At 46.1% G+C, this 20,891-nt stretch overlaps 1 protein-coding gene across 6 annotated transcripts in view; it reads left to right on the forward strand.

The window, feature by feature from the left end:
• LOC123765426 (protein fem-1 homolog C) overlaps nucleotides 1-20,891 on the forward strand; it is a 103,588-nt gene that overhangs the window by 77,977 nt on the left and 4,720 nt on the right. For 4 of the 6 annotated variants that reach the window (XM_069334014.1, XM_069334015.1, XM_069334011.1 and 1 more), the window contains exons 2-6: nucleotides 16,190-16,349; nucleotides 16,863-17,063; nucleotides 17,593-17,700; nucleotides 18,817-19,035; nucleotides 20,673-20,862. In XM_069334014.1, the coding sequence (XP_069190115.1) occupies nucleotides 16,190-16,349; nucleotides 16,863-17,063; nucleotides 17,593-17,700; nucleotides 18,817-19,035; nucleotides 20,673-20,862 (878 nt within the window). The remainder of the gene's footprint in view (nucleotides 1-16,189; nucleotides 16,350-16,862; nucleotides 17,064-17,592; nucleotides 17,701-18,816; nucleotides 19,036-20,672; nucleotides 20,863-20,891) is intronic. The other 2 variants (XM_045753976.2, XM_069334012.1) reach the window with 1 other exon arrangement.

The raw sequence follows: 20,891 nt of genomic DNA on the forward strand, positions 1-20,891 counted from the left end.
CACACTTGACAACACCGCACCGGGGTACACGCTGTCGTCTTGTTAATGTTAACACCATAACTGAGGATGATAGAGCCAGCCCCCCCCCCCTCACGCCACCCCCCCCTCTCACGCCACCCCCTCACACCACCCCTCACGCCACCCCTCACGCCACCCCTCACGCCACCCCCTCACGCCACCCCCTCACGCCCCCCCTCACAATCCTCACTAATTATCTCCATAAATATTTGAAGGGCACAATGGCACCTCATGGCCACGTGTGGCTGGTTTGTCCACAGTGTTTACTTCACCCCTCTCCTCTCCCTCCTCTCCCTCCCCTCCTCTCCCTCCTCTCCCACCTCTCCCTCTTCCACTCCTTCACTTCCACACACTCCCCAGTTTTCCTCCTATCTCAACTTCTGCCACTGGTGTCGTCCACTTCACCACAAAGCTAAACTTTACGCATCCCTGGATCTCTCCCTTAGGCAAAGTTCAGAGGTATGCCACTAGACTAGTACCAGAACTAAGAGGCATGGGTTATGAGGAAAGGCTGCATTAAATGCACCTCACGTCGCTGGAAGACAAAACAGCTTGGGGAGACATGATCACCACAAACAAAATTCTCAGGGGAATTGACAGAGTAGACAAGGATGGATTATTTAACACGGATGGTACACGCACAAGGGGACACAGGTGGAAGCTGAGTACCCAAATAAGCCACAGAGACATTAGAAAGAACTTTTTTCAGTATCAGAGTAGTTAGTAAATGGAATGCATTAGGCAGTGATGTGGTGGAGGCTGACTCCTATACACAGTTTCAAGTGTAGATATGATAAAGCGCAGTAGGCTCAGGAATCTGTACACCAGTTGATTGACGGTTGAGAGGCGGGACCAAAGAGCCAGAGCTCAACCCCCGCAAGCACAACTAGGTGAGTACAGACAGGGGAGGGGGGAGACGGTGGTGAAGAACCATCAAGATGATTATATGAAAATGAAAACGAGGATGAGAGAGGGTTATGGTCCTGATACTCAATGGCTGGTCTGACGTAGGTTGTTGTGAGGTGTGACGAGCCTATATGCTGCTGCCGCTGTCTCTTCCAAGGCTTAGTGTTGTCTCCTCCCTGGTCGTCGTCTTGAGCTGTGTCATGGCGGTGTTCCCCTACATTGTCCGCTCCCCTCCTCCTCCTCCTGGTCTCCGGCAGGAGGAGACCTCATCTTTACCCTCACACCTCCTGGTACTCATCTCCATCAATCATCTCTCAAATGGATAATAGAAATTCCAACTTTGTAACACTGTTGTCATTCACTTTGTTAATTACGGTAATGATATGCTGGCTGAGCCTGCTGCCGTACAGTGTGGCCAGGCCCAGCTCCAGCAGTGTTTCCTCGTAGCTCATGCCCCACACCTCGGGGAGGAGTCTCCGTGTATGTAGGTGTAGCCATTGCTTGTAGCTCCTACTCCTTACCTCCGGGACGGCTCTGGCGGCACACCTCTCATTTTCTCCAGCATCGTTTCTGTTGAAGGAGATAAGGAGTGGAGGATGGTGACGGACACGCGTCACGTCAGTGCTGTGTGTCATGTCTTCTGGTGACAGGATGGGACGCGAGGGGGGGAGGGGGGGAGGCAGGGACCAAGAGAACAGGAGGCAGGAAGGGAGGGTGAGAGAAAGGTAGGGAAGGAATAGTGTACTCACCTAGTTGTGCTTGCGAGGGTTGAGCTCTGGCTCTTTGGACAAAGTGTGGAGTGGGCGGTGGAGAATGTGTTCAGTGCCGTCAGTGAGGTCCACGTGGAGAGTGACAGTAGAGTTACTACCAGTCTCCTGCAACACAAGTTCCAGCTCCTGCACTATGGAAACAATTAAAATATAAACACGGAAACCATCCTCACTGTTCAAGAGAGACACCTTCAGGCACATGAGGGTGTCTGAGGGTGATAGGCACCTTGATTAGCCATCTCCAAAGGATACCTAATCAACCAGGCTGTGACTCGTACGTCAAGCTGCGAGCAGCCGCGTCGACCCAGACTATCAACCAGGAGGCTCTAGTCAGAGACCGGGCCGCGGGGACGTTGACCCACGGTATACCCATAGTGATACTGGTGGTTGAGGTTCTCGGCTGTTAGTGGTAGGTGGTGGTAGTAGTATATTGTATAGTATCAGTACAGGCATTCGTTGGTGGTGGCGCTGGCTTAGGTCTCTGGCAGCTGTGAACTACCAGCCTGTGACTAGTATGTATCTCCCCCCTTCCCCTGGGACACCTCCTGCCTGTGGCAGGTAGGGTCCACCCTGTGGTCGTGCTGGCCCCCACAACCCTACACCTATCATTTGTTGATCCACCCTACAGGTTACACACATTTGTATATTGTGTATGAGCCTCCAGTTAACGTGTCACTGGCTCCACAAGAATACTGAATCCTACTGAATTTCATCGAGTGTTGTCAGCTGTTTAATTACCTCCTGTGATGTCACTGCTATATCCCTTAGTCTCTCATCTTGGGTCATCTCTAACAATGGCAGCTGCTCAGGCTCGGGTGTGAACACTCCATGGTAACTGGCATTCAGTACCTCGCAGATTTCCTTGTCGCTGTCTGTATATGCCTCTCCCGTTTTCTGTAGCTTGTTACTTGGTCGTTCACCGACATTTTCCTTTTTATACGACCATGTGGTAATTTCGGTCGCTTTACTATGATGAGCAATATCGTTCTCATATTTCTTTCCGATACTCTCCTTATTTGTATGTTCTCGTTCCTTACTGTTGCCTCTATTACTGTTTTGATGTCATTTGTCGTGTGTACTTCCTCCAGTCCCAGCTACTTGAGAGTAGTGTGCGTGCCAGAGGTGAGAGAGCAGCCAGGCCTCCTAAGGTTTCTCAACGTTAAGAAAACGGTCAGTTTAACGTGTCCTCTCCTAACCCACCAGAGGACCCAAAACAGAAAACGGAACAGTCCAGTACGTCATTTTCGGGAGCCACTTCTATGTTCTAGCCCGACAGTTTTTGGCCTTATATAACGCATACGAGGGAAAAGCGACGTTGTCTGTAGGAGGACAAGTTGTCTAGAGAGGGAGGAGGGGGACAAGGTAGGGGTGACTATCTTTAGGGCGTGTCGCCCTTTATTGATCCCCAGATCGGTGGCGGTAGTGGTTCTCGCCCCCCCCCTCCCCTCCCCTCCCCTTCACACTCTCTCTTCCCCTTCACTCTCCCCCTCACAACATACTCAATCACCCCTCCAGCCCCCCCCCCCCTTCCCTGCCTAACAGCCACATTCCCCCACTGTACCTCCTAGTTACAATAGCTAATCCCCCCCCCCCCACTCTGCCTCCGTCACCCAACTGGTTGTTAACAAGGAAGAAGTTAACTTCATCTACACCTGGTAGGGGGAGTCCCCCTCCCCTGTGTTTTCGTCAAGGTAAAGGTTGTGGGCTGCAGGTCGTGTCTGGCTGTGTGTAAACTGAAGCTTTCTTTTATAAGCCACCACTGGAGTCCCTGGTGGTCGTCCTGACTTAGTTTGTATACACTGGAAGTGTTCAACTTGATGCAAGTGGCACGTGCGGAGGTGTTGGCTGGTGACACATCTCTACCACAACACGGGTGTAGACACGGGTGTAGACACGGGTGTAGACACGGGTGTAGACACGGGTGTAGACACGGGTGTAGACACGGGTGTAGACACGGGTGTAGACACGGGTGTAGACACGGGTGTAGACACGGGTGTAGACACGGGTGTAGACACGGGTGTAGACACGGGTGTAGACACGGGTGTAGACACGGGTGTAGACACGGGTGTAGACACGGGTGTACACACTGGTGTACACACTGGTGTACACACGGGTGTACACACGGGTGTACACACGGGTGTAGACACGGGTGTACACACGGGTGTACACATTTAAGTTTTAGATAGTCTGGGCCTATGTGCCTTCTTTTGATAACTACTTATTATAGTCTGTCACTTAGGACGACCTTTGCAAATGAACACCATTGCTCAGTTAACCTTTCTACTAACGATTGATATCCACAGGTGGCTTAACTTGCGTCAGCCTCTAGTCCTTTATAACCGTAATACTTTGTTAAGGCCTGTTCCCAGGGCACAGTCGTAGCACCACTGCTCTCTCTCTCTCTCTCTCACATCAGAGACAACTACAAGCTACAGCTTCGTGTCATCCTGTGTAGCACGATGATACAAAAATCAGCATGATAGTCATGTCTACACAAGATACTGAGAAACTACAAACCGATATTAATGAAGTCTTCGATAGGGAAACTGGAAATAATATGATGTTTATAACAGGTAAGTTCCAGGTACTTGGGTATGGTGGAAATGACGAATTAAACAAAATACAAGGTACACGACACAAGAGTTACTCATAGAAGGAAAGCAACATGTAAAAAGATCTGAGAATTATGATGTTTGACGAACTGACATTTAGTGAACATTAGCTAGCAAATATAGCGGCGGCGGCCAGGAAAATGATAGGATGGATTGTGAGAACATTCAAATCCAGGGTCCCCACAGCAATGCTAATACTATTTAAATCACTGGTTCTGTCCTGTCTTGAGTACTGCTCAGTACTCACTCCCCCCTTCACAGCAGGAGAGATCTCTGAATTAGAGGGAATACAGAGAACATATACGGCACGCATAGACACGATAAAAAGTTTAAATTATCGGGACCGTCTGTAAGTTCTCAAAATGTACTCTCTGGAAAAGAGACGAGAGAGATACCAAATAATATATACATGAAAGAAACTGGAGAGCCAGGTCCCAAATTTGCACAGTAGAATAACAACATACTGGAGCGAAAGATACGGAAGGAAATGCACTAGAACTAGTGAGGAGTTGAGGTGCCATAGGCACAATCAGAGATCACTGTCTGAACATCAGAGGTCCGCAGCTGGTCAATACCTTCTCAGCAAGCATTAGAAATATTGCCGGAACAAATGTGTGTGTCTTCAAGAAGCAGGTGTGTGTGGGGTGAGAGAGAGAGTGGTGGGGTTGAGGTGGTGGTGTAGTGGTTGCCGTGGGCGCCACTTGGTTGCCGTGGCGACGCCCTGGCCTTGGTCACAGGTGGAGGCGATGGTAAAGAGGTTAGGTAACTGGGTGACCTAATTCCTGCAGATAGTTGATTACGGGCTTCAGAGAGGAGTCGTCCGGGCTGCTGGCAGACAGGAGTGTGCCCTCTGGTCACCTTGTGTATAACACATCTCTAGTTAGTCCTCACTCCCGTGTGTGTGTAGGTACCGAAGCTAGCTTGGTTTTAGCTCCTGGGCCCGCTTTTTGTACCTACAATAGGATCTAAGTATGAGTTCAGCCTTCCATATCTCTCAGTAACGTTGACGCTAAATACGTTCTTGCTACATCACCTCAACTCTCCCAGTTGTTGTTGTTATTAACAGCGTTATTGACATAATTAATTTACAATTTTGCCTAATCTGAGTAATTCAATTAGGTGTTATTAGCGTGAGGATAATGGTGGTATTGACTGTCACATTGGCCAGAGGGTCATTCACAAGACAATAGGTCTAAACTGTAGGCTGAAGCACGTATATATCATGGTTACAATTAAATACATTAGGAAATACATGTTTAAATTACGAATTTGTAAAACCAACTTTGTATTGTGCACTGCCACACAAGGGCAGGGATGGGTTCATAAGATACAGCTTAAAAATAAACAAATAAATAAAATCTTTCTTCATTCTTCAATATAGATAAGCTAATTTAGGATAACTTGTTAGGATGTCGTCCAGTACACCAGATTCAATGAAATAGTTACACAGTTGGTGGTACAATAGGCCAGGAGGCCTAAGTCTCTATAGTTTGTCATAACGTGAATGTCATAAAGGTTTGCTAGTTTACTGAATATTCTGGTAGTGGATTAGCCTCACTATTCTGGTAGTGGTTTGCTGAATATTCTGGACCATACCTGGAGAGGGTTCTGGGAGTTCTTCTACCGCCCGGCCTGAGGCCAGGCTCCACTTGTGATAACTTGGTCCAACAGGCTGTTGCTTGGAGCGGCCCGCAGGCCCACATATCCACAACAGAGCCTGCTTGGTCCTGGTGATTGCTTCACTAACCTGCCAGATGTGCCTATACCCAAGGCGAATTCGCGCAATGAGTACATCACATTGCCTGGTCCGGTTACTGTGCTGAACATACAAATACCTATTATTACAAAAGTTGTCATAGCTTTTAATACTGCAGCTTTCAGGTCTCTGGGCAATTTTTTGTTCCTCTGAATCTCAAGTAATCTCTTTGATTTGTATGTTTTTAATGATTACATTAGATAGTCCAAAGTCATAATCCGTGTTTTTTTCCTGCAAGCCTCATTGGCCAATCTTTCTACAAAGTCATGTTCTCCAATTCCAACATGGGAAGGGATCTACACAAATTTTATACAATAGTTATTATCATTGGCAGAAATTACATTCCATTTAATATTACAAGCTACTTCAGACATACATTGTGATGGGATATTTAAGGTCGTTTAATCTCTGTGTACTAGACATGATTGAGTGATTGATGAAGATTAAGCCACCCAAGAGGTGCCATGGGCATGAATAGCCCGTAATAGACATGATCACTTCATACCCTTTATTTACTGCACATGCACAACCTGCTCTACCAGTGCTCAATTGCACAGAACCATCAGAAAAGGCATAGAATTCAGTTGGTTTGAGATTTAGAAGATGACTATCAATAGCTTGAAGTGTTACTCATCTCATAGTCTCAGTGTTAAAGGTTTGTATGGCGCTGATGGCTGTAATGTATGGAGACCGGCGCATCTTTCTAAGGGGGAATATAGTGAACTTTTTATCAGGATTAAAAGACACGTCCAGCTCCGTAAGATTATTGGCACAACAATTGAGCCCGACACTGTAAAGACTATTTTGTGGAGGCCTGAGAGAACACAGTCCTGGGTCCTGATTCACGAAGCAGTTACCCAAGTACTTACGAACGTGTACATCTTTCCTCAATCTTTGACAGCTTTGGTTACATTTATTAAACAGTTTACAAGCATGAAAACTTGCCAATCAACTGTTGTTATTGTTATAAACAGCCTCCTGGTGCTTCGGAGCTCATTAAATGTTTAATACATTAATTGTAAACAAAGCCGCCAAATATTGAGAAAAGATAGACAGGTTCTTAAGTGCTTGCGTAACTGCTTCATGAATCTGGCCCCAGGTCCTGCTCCCTTCTGGCGAGCTGAGAGGGGTGAAAGGGGGACCGTGGGGGAGCTAAAATGGGTGGCATGGAGCACTGGGAGAGGTGGGTAGGAGGAGTGGGGAGCTGAGGCAGCCCCCCGGGGAGGGAGGGAGGGAGGGAGGGAGGGAGCGAGCGTGGACAGGTGCAGGCACTTGGCAAGGCAGGAGGAAGTATTTCCAAGTTTTAAATATTTAGTGAATGCGTGAGTGTGGTTATAATAGAGCCCGGGACGTGAAGACCGCTCCACAGTGTTGTGTAGAGGCTGTGTGTGTTAGGCTATGGCTCTCCTCCTCCACATCCTTCTCCTCCTGTCTCCTCCTGACCTCCTGGAGGTCTTCCTCGTGTCATCGAAGTCTTCCTCGAGTTTTAAGACCTGGTCATGTCAGTTTATTTGCCCAAGAACTGCTTCTGTGTTAATATCGATTATATTCTCTGAATTCTGGCGCACTTTATGGCTTGTCATAGTCGAGGACATTAAGCCTTATCGAGCCCCCCCCCCCCCCTGCTACTGACCTTCGCCAGGATGTAGCTCACAACAGTTGTCTGACTCCCGGGGACATGTTCACTGCCTTGGGAGTACACCAGACTGTGTACATGTACACTGAGCGGCCAGAGGTAAAGGGTGCACAACTAGTGGGTTAAGGCGGCCACCAGTACCCGCAGCTGGTGACCACACTGTGAAGGAACACTACTCACAAACACCTTCCTGGGTCACCACCACTTTAAATACTCTTGAAATCAGAATTGTGTGTTCTGAGGGAAGTTGTTCAGGGTGTGAAATTGTACATAACCTCTTGAAATAATTAGTTTACTAGCTGTCCATCAAAATTTCTTTTCTCATCATCCTAATTTTATGGTGTGTGATATTCCAATACAAGTGTCAGGGCTCTCACTGTAACATCTGGTCACTCCAGCCACACCTATAATAATATTTTGTATGAATAACTGACAAATAAAACTTTTAAATCGAAATTGTAGAGTATATAAGGATGGCTACACGCTGTGTTGTTACTGTAACTCCTGTGTAAGTAATGCACGCTTATTTTATGTAACCTTTCACAAGTACCTTCATAAGTGTGCAAACATTCACGACTAAAACTTTAGAGTTGTGGCGGAGGAGGGGGGGGAGGGTGTGTCGGGTAGAATGACGACTTCCTGTAGTGGGGGAGTATGACGCAGGCAGTGTCCCCTGAGGGATGCCACCCTGGCACTGTCTGGCACCCTGACAGTGACTGGCACCCTGGCACAGTGACATTATTATTACTATTTTCTACCACAGACGTGGCCACACATTTACAATACTAACCAGCATGTATTTTCTTCTGTCCTCCATGGACAGGGTGAGAGATCTGTTAAACATATAGTTCAGGGATTTATTGAACAGTCAACTACAGAAGGTGATTGTATGCTTTTAACATGCTAATCTAACTACAGACATAATACATAAATAAATACACAGATTTACGTCTGCCCTATATAAAGTGTTCGATGTGTCTTTTACATAGTGTCATTAATGTGAATTTACAAAGGTGAAATGTAATTCTGATCAGCTTCCACATATACTTTATATATATATATATACACACACACACACACACACACACACACACACACACACACACACACACACACACACACACACACACACACACACACACACACACACACACACACACACACACACACAGAGAGAGAGAGATTACAGAGTTTGAGATTACCAGTGGGGAAGTAAGGAAGTGTTTACTAGAGTTGGACGTGACGAAGGCTATAGGCCCAGATGGAATCTCCCCTTGGGTTCTAAAGGAAGGAGCAAGAGAACTGAGCCTACCACTCTCCATAGTGTATAACAAATCACTGGCAACAGGGGAACTGCCAGATATTTGGAAAGCAGCTAACGTAGTCCCGATATACAAGAAAGGGGATAGACAGGAGGCACTGAACTACAGGCCAGTGTCCCTAACCTGCATACCATGCAAGCTGATGGAGAAGATTGTGCGAAAAAAACTAGTGGAGCATCTGGAGCGAAGGAACTTTGTAACACAGCATCAACATGGGTTCAGGGATGGCAGGTCCTGCCTCACAGGGTTACTTGAATTCTACGACCAGGCAACAAAAATAAGGCAAGAAAGAGAAGGGTGGGCAGACTGCATATTTTTGGATTGTCAGAAAGCCTTTGATACAGTGCCACACAAGAGGCTAGTGCGAAAGTTGGAGATGCAGGCTGGAGTGAGAGGGAAGGTACTCCGGTGGATAGAGGAATACCTAAGCAACAGGAGACAACGAGTCTGTGTGAGGGGTGAGGTCTCAGATTGGCGAGACGTCACAAGTGGAGTCCCGCAGGGGTCAGTCCTTGGACCTATACTGTTTCTGGTATATGTAAATGATCTCCCAGAGGGTATAGATTCGTTCCTCTCAATGTTTGCCGACGATGCAAAAATTATGAGGAGGATTGAAACAGAGGATGATAGTAGGAGGCTACAAGATGACCTTGATAGACTGAGTGAATGGTCCAACAAATGGCTGTTGAAGTTCAACCCGAGTAAATGCAAAGTAATGAAACTAGGCAGTGGAAACAGGAGGCCAGGCACAGGATACAGAATAGGAGATGAAGTACTTAATGAAACAGACAGAGAGAAAGATCTAGGAGTTGATATCACACCAAACCTGTCTCCTGAAGCCCACATAAAGAGAATAACGTCTGCGGCATATGCGAGGCTGGCTAACATCAGAACGGCGTTCAGGAACCTGTGTAAGGAATCATTCAGAATCTTGTACACCACATATGTAAGACCAATCCTGGAGTATGCGGCCCCAGCATGGAGCCCGTACCTTGTCAAGCACAAGACGAAGCTGGAAAAAGTCCAAAGGTATGCTACTAGACTAGTCCCAGAACTAAGAGGCATGAGTTATGAGGAAAGGCTGCGGGAAATGCACCTCACGACACTGGAAGACAGAAGAGTAAGGGGGGACATGATCACAACCTACAAAATCCTCAGGGGAATCGACCGGGTAAACAAGGATGAACTTTTCAACACTGGTGGGACGCGAACAAGGGGACACAGGTGGAAGCTGAGTACCCAAATGAGCCACAGAGACGTTAGAAAGAACTTTTTCAGTGTCAGAGTAGTTAGCAAATGGAATGCATTAGGAAGTGATGTGGTGGAGGCTGACTCCATTCACAGTTTCAAATGTAGATATGATAGAGCCCAATAGGCTCAGGAATCTGTACACCAGTTGATTGACGGTTGAGAGGCGGGACCAAAGAGCCAGAGCTCAACCCCCGCAAGCACAATTAGGTGAGTACAATTAGGTGAGTACACACACACACACACACACACACACATATATATATATACCTATACTTGCATAAACTTGCATTTATATATATATATATATATATATATATATATATATATATATATATATATATATTTATTTATATATTATTTATTTATATATATATATATATATATATATATATATATATATATATTATTATATATTATTATTATATATATATATATATATATATATATATATATATATATATATATATATATACATACATACATACATATACACATACACATACACACGTGGGGGTCTGGTAGCTGAGCGGACAGCGCGTAGGACTCGTAATTCTGTGGCCCGGGTTCGATTCCCGGACCAGGCAGAAACATGGGCAAAGTTTCTTTCATCCTGATGCCCCCTGTTACCTAGCAGTAAATAGGTACCTGGGAGTTAGCCAGCTGTTACAGGCTGCTTCCTGGGGGGGGGGAATAGTAGTTACAGTTGATTGACAGTTGAGAGGCGGGCCGACAGAGCAGAGCTCAACCCCCGCAAGAACAGCTAGGTGAATACATGTATGTACTGAGTAGACAGCACGAGACATACACTTATGTCTCTTCTACTCTGACAGGGTTAGATAGCTGATATAGAAACTAGTGTGTTATTAAGCACTCAACCACTGAAGGTGATTAAGGTACTTTTACAAGCTCAGGTTATATAGTTATATCGCATACATTGTATAATTGATACATTACACAGTCAATCTTGGATACAAGTCCAATATATCATCAAGTGTTCCAGTATTCATATAGTAGTTACACAGTTCAGCATACCTCAGCCCAGGAGGGCGACAGTCAGTCAATATGGGACATTCTACAATATAATGTTCAAGTGAGTGCATGTTTTCTCTCTCTCACAGAATTGACACATTGTGTACTCGACATTCTGGGTTTGAGACAGCTGCCAGATACGTCTATATCCCAGGCGTATTCTGGCCACTATAACATCACATTGCCGAGTTCTCGCTCTATTAGTCCCATGTGTGAATGTCTCCTCACGATATCTTATCATAATATTTAATGCTGCAACTTTCAGGTCTTTGTGACTTTGTTGGCAGGTCCCCTGGCTCACACTACCACTACCCTCAGGTCCCCTGGCTCACACTACCACTACCCTCAGGTCCCCTGGCTCACACTACCACTACCCTCAGGTCCCCTGGCTACACACTACCACTACCCTCAGGTCCCCTGGCTCACACTACCACTACCCTCAGGTCCCCTGGCACACACTACCACTACCCTCAGGTCCCCTGGCACACACTACCACTACCCTCAGGTCCCCTGGCACACACTACCACTACCCTCAGGTCCCCTGGCACACACTACCACTACCCTCAGGTCCCCTGGCACACACTACCACTACCCTCAGGTCCCCTGGCACACACTACCACTACCCTCAGGTCCCCTGGCACACACTACCACTACCCTCAGGTCCCCTGGCACACACTACCACTACCCTCAGGTCCCCTGGCACACACTACCACTACCCTCAGGTCCCCTGGCACACACTACCACTACCCTCAGGTCCCCTGGCACACACTACCACTACCCTCAGGTCCCCTGGCACACACTACCACTACCCTCAGGTCCCCTGGCACACACTACCACTACCCTCAGGTCCCCTGGCTCACACTACCACTACCCTCAGGTCCCCTGGCTCACACTACCACTACCCTCAGGTCCCCTGGCTCACACTACCACTACCCTCAGGTCCCCTGGCACACACTACCACTACCCTCAGGTCCCCTGGCACACACTACCACTACCCTCAGGTCCCCTGGCTACACACTACCACTACCCTCAGGTCCCCTGGCACACACTACCACTACCCTCAGGTCCCCTGGCATCACACTACAACTACCCTCAGGTCCCCTGGCTCACACTACCACTACCCTCAGGTCCCCTGGCTCACACTACCACTACCCTCAGGTCCCCTGGCACACACTACCACTACCCTCAGGTCCCCTGGCACACACTACCACTACCCTCCCCCACCCCCTCCCTCTCCCAAGCTCAAGGACCACTTAACATCAACTACTTCACTGTGTAAATATAAATTCCGACATTTAATCGTAACTTGTGTTGAATTAAGATTTCTTTATGATTTAAGTGGCGTAATAAACAAATAATTATAGATTAATGTGAGCTATAGAGGTCAGACTTCATGGTCAGTTTGTAGTGTTCACTGAAACGTTTGCAGGAGCGTTTCAGCCATATAAATTACTAAAACGCTCCTCGCTTCTTAGTAATATATATATAAATTGGTGGTGAGCGAGGGGTTGGGGACGTGAGGGGCATACCTGGAGAGGGTTTCTGGAGTTCCTCTATTCTCAGAGCACAGCCCGGGGCCAGGCTTGACTTATGACAACTTGGTCCACCAGGCTGTTGCTTGGAGCTGCCCGTAGGCCCACATATCCACCACAGCCCGGCTGGTCGAGGAACGAGCGGTCGGAGTAACTCTCATCACTGGCGCTATTATTATAAAGCTCCTTCACCCATAATGCTGGAGGTCATTAAGTATATTTGTTGATCTTGGCCTCATTACTCAGGTATAGTTGGCATCGCGGCCGCTGCTCCTGGCTTATAACTCGATATAATGACTATAGAACCACACTCTTTTATATATACAAGAGTTCTTACATTCTTGTAAAGCCACTAGCACGCATAGCGTTTAGGACAGGTCCCTAATCTTAATTTTCCCCGGAATACGACCCGCCAAATCGTTTAACAACCAGGTACCCATTAGTTAACATCCAGGTATGTCTAGGTTAATTGCAAGGCGCGGTCAGGAATAGAGAAGGATAAGCACTGTTATCAGTGACTGGCTCTTACACAGTAGTTGGACGTCACTAAATGTAGTGTTAGTACCACTATGTTGTTGATGGTTCTCTCGTGGTGTTCCCTTGAAGCACCAGCCGACCATGGTGAGAGGTGGAGCACCAGGCGACCATGGTGAGAGGGCTGGAGCACCAGGCGACCATGGTGAGAGGGCTGGAGCACCAGGCGACCATGGTGAGAGGGCTGGAGCACCAGGCGACCATGGTGAGAGGGCTGGAGCACCAGGCGACCATGGTGAGAGGGCTGGAGCACCAGGCGACCATGGTGAGAGGGCTGGAGCACCAGGCGACCATGGTGAGAGGGCTGGAGCACCAGGCGACCATGGTGAGAGGGCTGGAGCACCAGGCGACCATGGTGAGAGGGCTGGAGCACCAGGCGACCATGGTGAGAGGGCTGGAGCACCAGGCGACCATGGTGAGAGGGCTGGAGCACCAGGCGACCATGGTGAGAGGGCTGGAGCACCAGGCGACCATGGTGAGAGGGCTGGAGCACCAGGCGACCATGGTGAGAGGGCTGGAGCACCAGGCGACCATGGTGAGAGGGCCGCTGTTAGCGTCACTACGCTCTAAACAACCTCTGGAAATGTCGTGGAATACGTAAATATCATGGAGATGACACAAAAAATGAAGTAATCAAGATCAAGCAGAAGTCGAGGAAAATATTCAGTCTAAGTTATATTATTTTCACACAAAGCAGATGTTTAAAAGTGTGTGGGTTTTAAAGCGGATGGAGCTGATAGCTGCAGAGAGGGGAATTGTTGTTGTTGGTGGTGGTGGTGGTTGTTGTTGGTGGTGGTGGTGGTGGTTGTTGTTGGTGGTGGTGGTTGTTGTTGTTGAAGGTTGTTGTTGTTGTTGTTGGAGTTATTGTTGATTTTAGAGGAGGGGGTGTGGTGGTGGTGGTTGTTGCAGGAGGAGGAGGAAGAGGAGCGGTAATTGAAACTAAGAACAAATGATAGTGGTAATACGTCTAAATGTGAACCCTCTTTCTTGGCCTTCACTCTTCGGTGTCAAAGGTTGTGTGCAGCATTTCTGGCTGTGTCCCCAGCTGGTGACGGCGACAGTAACTTGGTGCTGGTGTGATGATAATTATATGGCGTCCCAGCTGGTGGTATTGCCCTCCAGGGACCCCACACGCCGCCCAGGGACCCCACACGCCGCCCAGGGACCCCACACGCCGCCCAGGGACCCCACACGCCGCCCAGGGACCCCACACGCCGCCCAGGGACCCCACACGCCGCCCAGGGACCCCACACGCCGCCCAGGGACCCCACACGCCGCCCAGGGACCCCACACGCCGCCCAGGGACCCCACACGCCGCCCAGGGACCCCACACGCCGCCCAGGGACCCCACACGCCGCCCAGGGACCCCACACGCCGCCCAGGGACCCCACACGCCGCCCAGGGACCCCACACGCCGCCCAGGGACCCCACACGCCGCCCAGGGACCCCACACGCCGCCCAGGGACCCCACACGCCGCCCAGGGACCCCACACGCCGCCCAGGGACCCCACACGCCGCCCAGGGACCCCACACGCCGCCCAGGGACCCCACACGCCGCCCAGGGACCCCACACGCCGCCCAGGGACCCCACACGCCGCCCAGGGACCCCACACCCCGCCCAGGGACCCCACACCCCGCCCACACCTGCAAGAAACCAGGCTCATTTCTCACCAGATATAAGGCTACAATAACGGCCAGGATTCGTCAAGCCCTTACGCATTCACTAAGGAAAGTTGTACATCTTTCTGAATCATGGAGCCTTTGTTAAAATTGATTAGCAATTTATGAGCCATGAATCACTGCAAGACTGTTTATTAATTTAATAACTTTGGATTGTGAAGTTTCCAAGTTCATTAACTAGTAAATATAAACAAAGCTGCCGTGATTGAGGAAAGATGCACAAGGTTATTGTGGTTCTGTAAATACTTAACGGATCCTGGTCCAAGATTATTCTGGTTACAACAAGGAAACATTTATACATACATCCTGTGTATCAATTGTGACACTAGGCTCTCCACATATGTGTGTTGCTTAATTTAGAAACTGTACTTTTGGTCAGTCTTGAACCCGTTGATGATGTGACGACTTGTACTGAATTTTGTAACTAGCTCATCAAGATTGTAACTTGCATGTAACTCAATGAATTGTGGGGTTCAGTCCCTGAGCCCATTATGTGTGTCTGTAACCCTTTCCACTACGCCCACAAGATGGGTATGGGGTACATAATAATGAACTAAACTAACTGTGCGTTAGGCTTAGTTACTCCTGAAGTAGAGACGTTAGGATGACGCCTCCTGTAGGAGGACCATCCTACAACAGAGGACAAGTGATGGTCGTGGCAGAAACATTACCAACGGTGCTGCCTAGCCTCGTGGAAAATTGATTTTATCATTTTCTTTATTCAGTTCTCTCCTGTGTCGCTTTATTTCTTCATTACACTTTATATTGTACATTATTTTCTTTAGTTTGTATTCATGTGAACAATATACCCCTGACATTTCTCCTTACCTTCGGCACTATGTTATTAGGAAAGCAATGGTAGGCACTTTATTTTCCCTACCACAGACGTGGCTACACATTTGCAATGCTAACCAGCATACATACATTTTCGTTTGTCCTCCATGGACAAACATGGAGGACATGGTTTAGAGATCTGTTAACATATAGTTGAGGCCATATTGACGCAACATGGCCCACGGTGTAGCAGGGCGGACGTTGTCTCGGTTAAAATGATAATGCTCTTAGCATAAGATGGGGACTTGTAATTTTGTTTTTAAATGTGTGATTTAGTTGTGTTGCTAAGAAGGGTGGTTGGTATTCCAGATGCTCCTAGACCACCGTAGCCGCACGGAGATGGCCCGCATGGTATGCGCGCGCACGAACGGTGCCACACCGCTCGTGATGGCTTCCAAGAACGGCCATCTCTCCTGCGTCGAGTACCTTGTGGAGCGCTGCAACGCTGACCTCGAACAAGTTGGGTCAGGTCAGTACACATCAATCTCCATATAGCTTTCCCCTAACAAATCTCAAATCTACCCACTCTCACCCCTTGTTAATGGTCGAGGACGGAGCCAACCTTCGCTCACACTAGTTCACATATGGGTAGAGTTATTTACATTATAAACCTTAGAATAAATTATAATTATACAAAATACAATTTAGCACTACAGTATATGTAGTATATGAGCTGTATACCACTACAGTATACAGCTCTATAAGTACTTCATACACTCAGGAATTTTGGAAGATATTCTTGTGGTGTACCCAGAGTGTGCTAGTGTAGGCTAATAGATCAGCCTAGCATTTCATGATGTCTCCTGATTCCATGTATCCTGTGAGATGGGGGATATTAGATGAACTTATATCTAGCTTTTGATCACTGTAAACTTTCATATAGAATAGGGTAGCAGCACATTGCTGCTGTATACCTAAGCTGGTTAATAATAACTGTAAAAAAGACGTAGCCAAATCATTAAACATAAATTGAACATTGTAGTTGTGTTTGACGGCGAGACCATAGACGGGGCTCCCCCGCTGTGGTGCGCCGCGGCCGCTGGTCACCTGGACGTGGTCTCCTACCTCCTGGAGAAGGGCGCCAACGTCAACGCCACCACCAAGACCAACTCCACCCCCCTCAGAGCAGCTTGCTTCGATGGACACTTTGACATTGTCAAATATTTAGTAGAACATAATTCAGGTGGGTGGATTTATGTACTAAATTATGTATACTGTATTGTGTTCATTTATATTTTATTACCTAACACATTTTTAATGTTTTTTTTATTTTTAATTAACGTGAGAGGTAGGAGGCTTTGCTGGTCTGGAAGGTAAGACTGTGTGTGTATAGTGCACATCACGAGCCGTACACTAAACTGATGGTACCTGTAGCTGATATAGGTAGAGTGTATAAAATATAGACTTTTACCAAAAAAAGTCCATGTTTTGTACTAATGGAATTCTAGAAGGCATAATAAAAACTGACATAACCCTAATAGAACTTGTCCTAGGCCTAAATAAGCAATCCTAGGCTTAACATACATTATTTTAGGCTTAATTTAGTACATATATATGTACTATATTATATATTAGGCCTAGGAAAAATTAGGTTTGATAGTTGACTTCTTTTTCGCACCTTAAAATTAATAGTACAAAATGTGGCTCTTTTGGTGCAACAGTTTGTAGTTTGTACATTGAATCCAGTCTCTGTATTTACTATCATTTGTCAGTGAGAAACTGCAGGAGCACATCAGTCAAGCAGGATGACCCGCTGGTGCTACACACAACCTTTCTTGTCACTGGACAACATTCACTCCACCCTACAATGACTGACAAAGGTCCGTTAATAAAAACTCAAAGCCCTTCTGAACTTTACCTAGTCATCACTTGTGACTATTAACCACCAGTTTGCCTGCCTGACCACCTAGGCTATGCTGACTGCCCCCCTGGTGGAGGCACCCTACCCATCTCTAGGCTATCTGACCCTGACCTCATGCTTCAGTGTCTCGTGTTGATCAGCAAGTGACCAGATTTTCCATTGAGTTTGTCCTGGTTTGAATCTTTGGAAATTGTGCCCAGAGACTTGGTATGTATACAGTGCCTAGAGTAGCAAGTGTTGAATGGGTCTGATGGTTCCTTGAGTTGAGACATTTGTCATTTTTTTAGTGACCACCCTGTTTCAGTCGAGGTACTTGTGTACCTTACACTTAGCTTGATAAATCAAGCTCATAAATGACATCTAAGTGCATTAAACTGTCATTAAACTATTGACTGCACATGCAAAAACTGTCATGATTTGGTATGGTAATTAATCAGGCCAAACCATGCCCCACTGTTGTTGTCAAGGTAATGGCACCTAAAGCAGTGCTTCAGGGAAGGTAACAATTATAATTTTAGTACTAGTTAGGTGCTTCAGAGATCCTTCCTTTTCGTGAGCGTTCACAACTTGGTTGGTTGAACACCAGTCTCGTACTTTTTGAGATTTTAACTTCGAATCTCCAAATGATCCAAGTAATTTAAATAATTACCCAGACTATTATTGCTTGCAGGATTCCAATATGTTTTTGGTCATTTTTAAAAGTTGTGGGTATTTCTGCTTCCCCTCACCTTTTTCATTGGGTTGTGAGAATCTTCACCCTCGAGTGTGGCCGCCACATCTTTCTCTGGTATGTGTTAGGTGTCCCTAGCAGGTAGCAGCTGTTGCCATTTGTCCTTGTGACAGTATCTGTAAGCCTTTGCCTTTGCTAAGGCCTGCATCTTAGGAAGATATGGTGCTGAGAAGTTGCATAGAAGGATGTACAGTATATTAATGCTATATTATTGTATGTTATCTGATGGGCTACAGTGAATTTAATTACTGTATGAAGATAAATAATGTTTATATATTTTATAATAGTTTGCATTTTCATTTGAATCATCACTAGCACATCCATGACAGTAATTTCTTATTTCAGACATTGAGGTAGCCAACCGCCATGGCCACACGTGCTTGATGATTGCTTGCTACAAGGGCCACTTTGAGATTGCCAAATATCTCATTGAAATTTCTGCAAATGTAAATCGCAAAAGTGTTAAAGGCAATACGGCATTACATGATTGTGCAGAGTCAGGTTCACTGGATATTATGAAGCTGCTTCTTGATCACAAAGCCAAGATGGATGTTGATTCATATGGTAAGTTTATAAAAAGTTGAGAAATAATTTATTAAATTAATTTTTATTGTAGCATATTATTTTATGTCCTTCAGAGGTACAGTATACCATTATAGTTTTCGCTTTAATTTTTGTAACTATGGTTTTTCTGTGAGGTCTGGAAAACCTCCATAGAAGCTGCCAAGACCCAAGACTCAAAGTTCATAACAAAATCAGCAGTGAGAGAGGCTGAACAAAAAAACTCCTGAAATGCACTAGACTGGAGCTAAAAACGGAGAAATCTTTGATAAATTCTAATCTACTTAAGCCAAAGAAAACTCATGGCAAAAGAGAGGAGAGTGGACTAGAAAGAGTGGACCAAAATTTTCAACAAGGTGCAGGCTAGTAGAACAACCTAGAAAATGGAATAATTTGCATGATAGTTAGGGTTCATATGAAATTACCAATGAAGTAGATATTTGCAGTAAAGAGGAAAGTGCTTGGCTGAAGGGTATGCAATGAGGTGTACATTGGTCAGAATATGTCAGACGAGGATAAGGAGGAAGCAGAGATTTATGGAGGAATATTGTGTGAGAAATACAAGGTAACCTTAAGTAAAAGAAGTGAAGCATGTGCTAAAATGTTGGTGTCAGACAGAGGAGCCTCCGGCACAGCAAAGTTATGGGCCCACTACTGACGACTGTATTTACACAGTTGTAAATACAGTCCCCATCACCCTAGTGAGACAGTGAGGGATGCAGGCTCTATAAACTGGAAGAGAAATCCATAAAAATGTGCCCAGCAGAGAACTTGGTAAACAAAATTCTCTAACATAGTGTTGGGAAACTAGTTCTATTGTGTAGGATATTATCCCTTTACTGACAGCCTAGCCATAACAGATGTATTAGGCTGCATCACTGAACTTTTCTTCCTATCAGTGAGGAAATGAAAAGGTAGCCATGAATTTAAAAAACAAAAACAAAAAAAAAATTAAAAACTCACATTACAGTCCCTAATTATCACATCTTTTGCGAGCATCACCTGCACTAAATAAGATGGTGCTTTCTGTCCACAGTGTGTATTGTAAAACAGGATTATAATAATCTGTTCGTCCCCGAGCCTCACTCCTTCAACCAAATTATAGAGTACTTGCTCAAAATAAATCGGTCTCTTAACTGGAAGAAGACAATGAACTCAAAGAAAAGAACCCTGAAATTTGAGTTATAAGCAGATTCAAAGTCTAGAGACCATTGGCCAGGAAAACATGCTGTGGAGAAAACATAAGCACAAAATCCCACCCTATGTAAAGACAAGACAGCTAACATGAAGATAATTTTAAACGTGGGTTACTGGCTGCCTGCCCCAAGTACCAATTATCTTAGAGATCTCTGATCTCTTAGAACTCATCCAATTTAACTTCATCTCAGGTTTCTTAGAGTAGTCAGTACTGCAAGTTGTATGAAATAGTGGTGAGTGGCATAATTCCTATCTGTGAATGAATTTTAGTGACAAAATGGATTCTGTGGTGACCCCTAACTGTTTAAATGCAGTTTTCATGCTTCTGCTTAGTATGGTCATGATATGAGGCTCACTTACAGTAAGAATGGAAAGAGAATGAGGCATAAAGTGATGTAAATTTTGACAGTAGATATTATGGAATTATTATTTTTTGTTTTCAGGAATGACACCGTTGCTAGCTGCCAGTGTTACTGGCCACACACACATTGTAGAATATCTAATTTCACGAACAGACCTAATATCACGGAGAGATAAAATTGATGCTCTAGAACTGCTTGGAGCTACATATGTTGACAAGAAGCGGGATATGCTTGGAGCTCTCAGGTTTTGGAAGATGGCCATGTCTGAAAGGTAAGTATCTGCTGTATTGTATGTGAATA

The sequence above is a fragment of the Procambarus clarkii genome, chromosome 30, assembly GCF_040958095.1.
Source record: "Procambarus clarkii isolate CNS0578487 chromosome 30, FALCON_Pclarkii_2.0, whole genome shotgun sequence".
Taxonomy (NCBI): domain Eukaryota; kingdom Metazoa; phylum Arthropoda; class Malacostraca; order Decapoda; family Cambaridae; genus Procambarus; species Procambarus clarkii.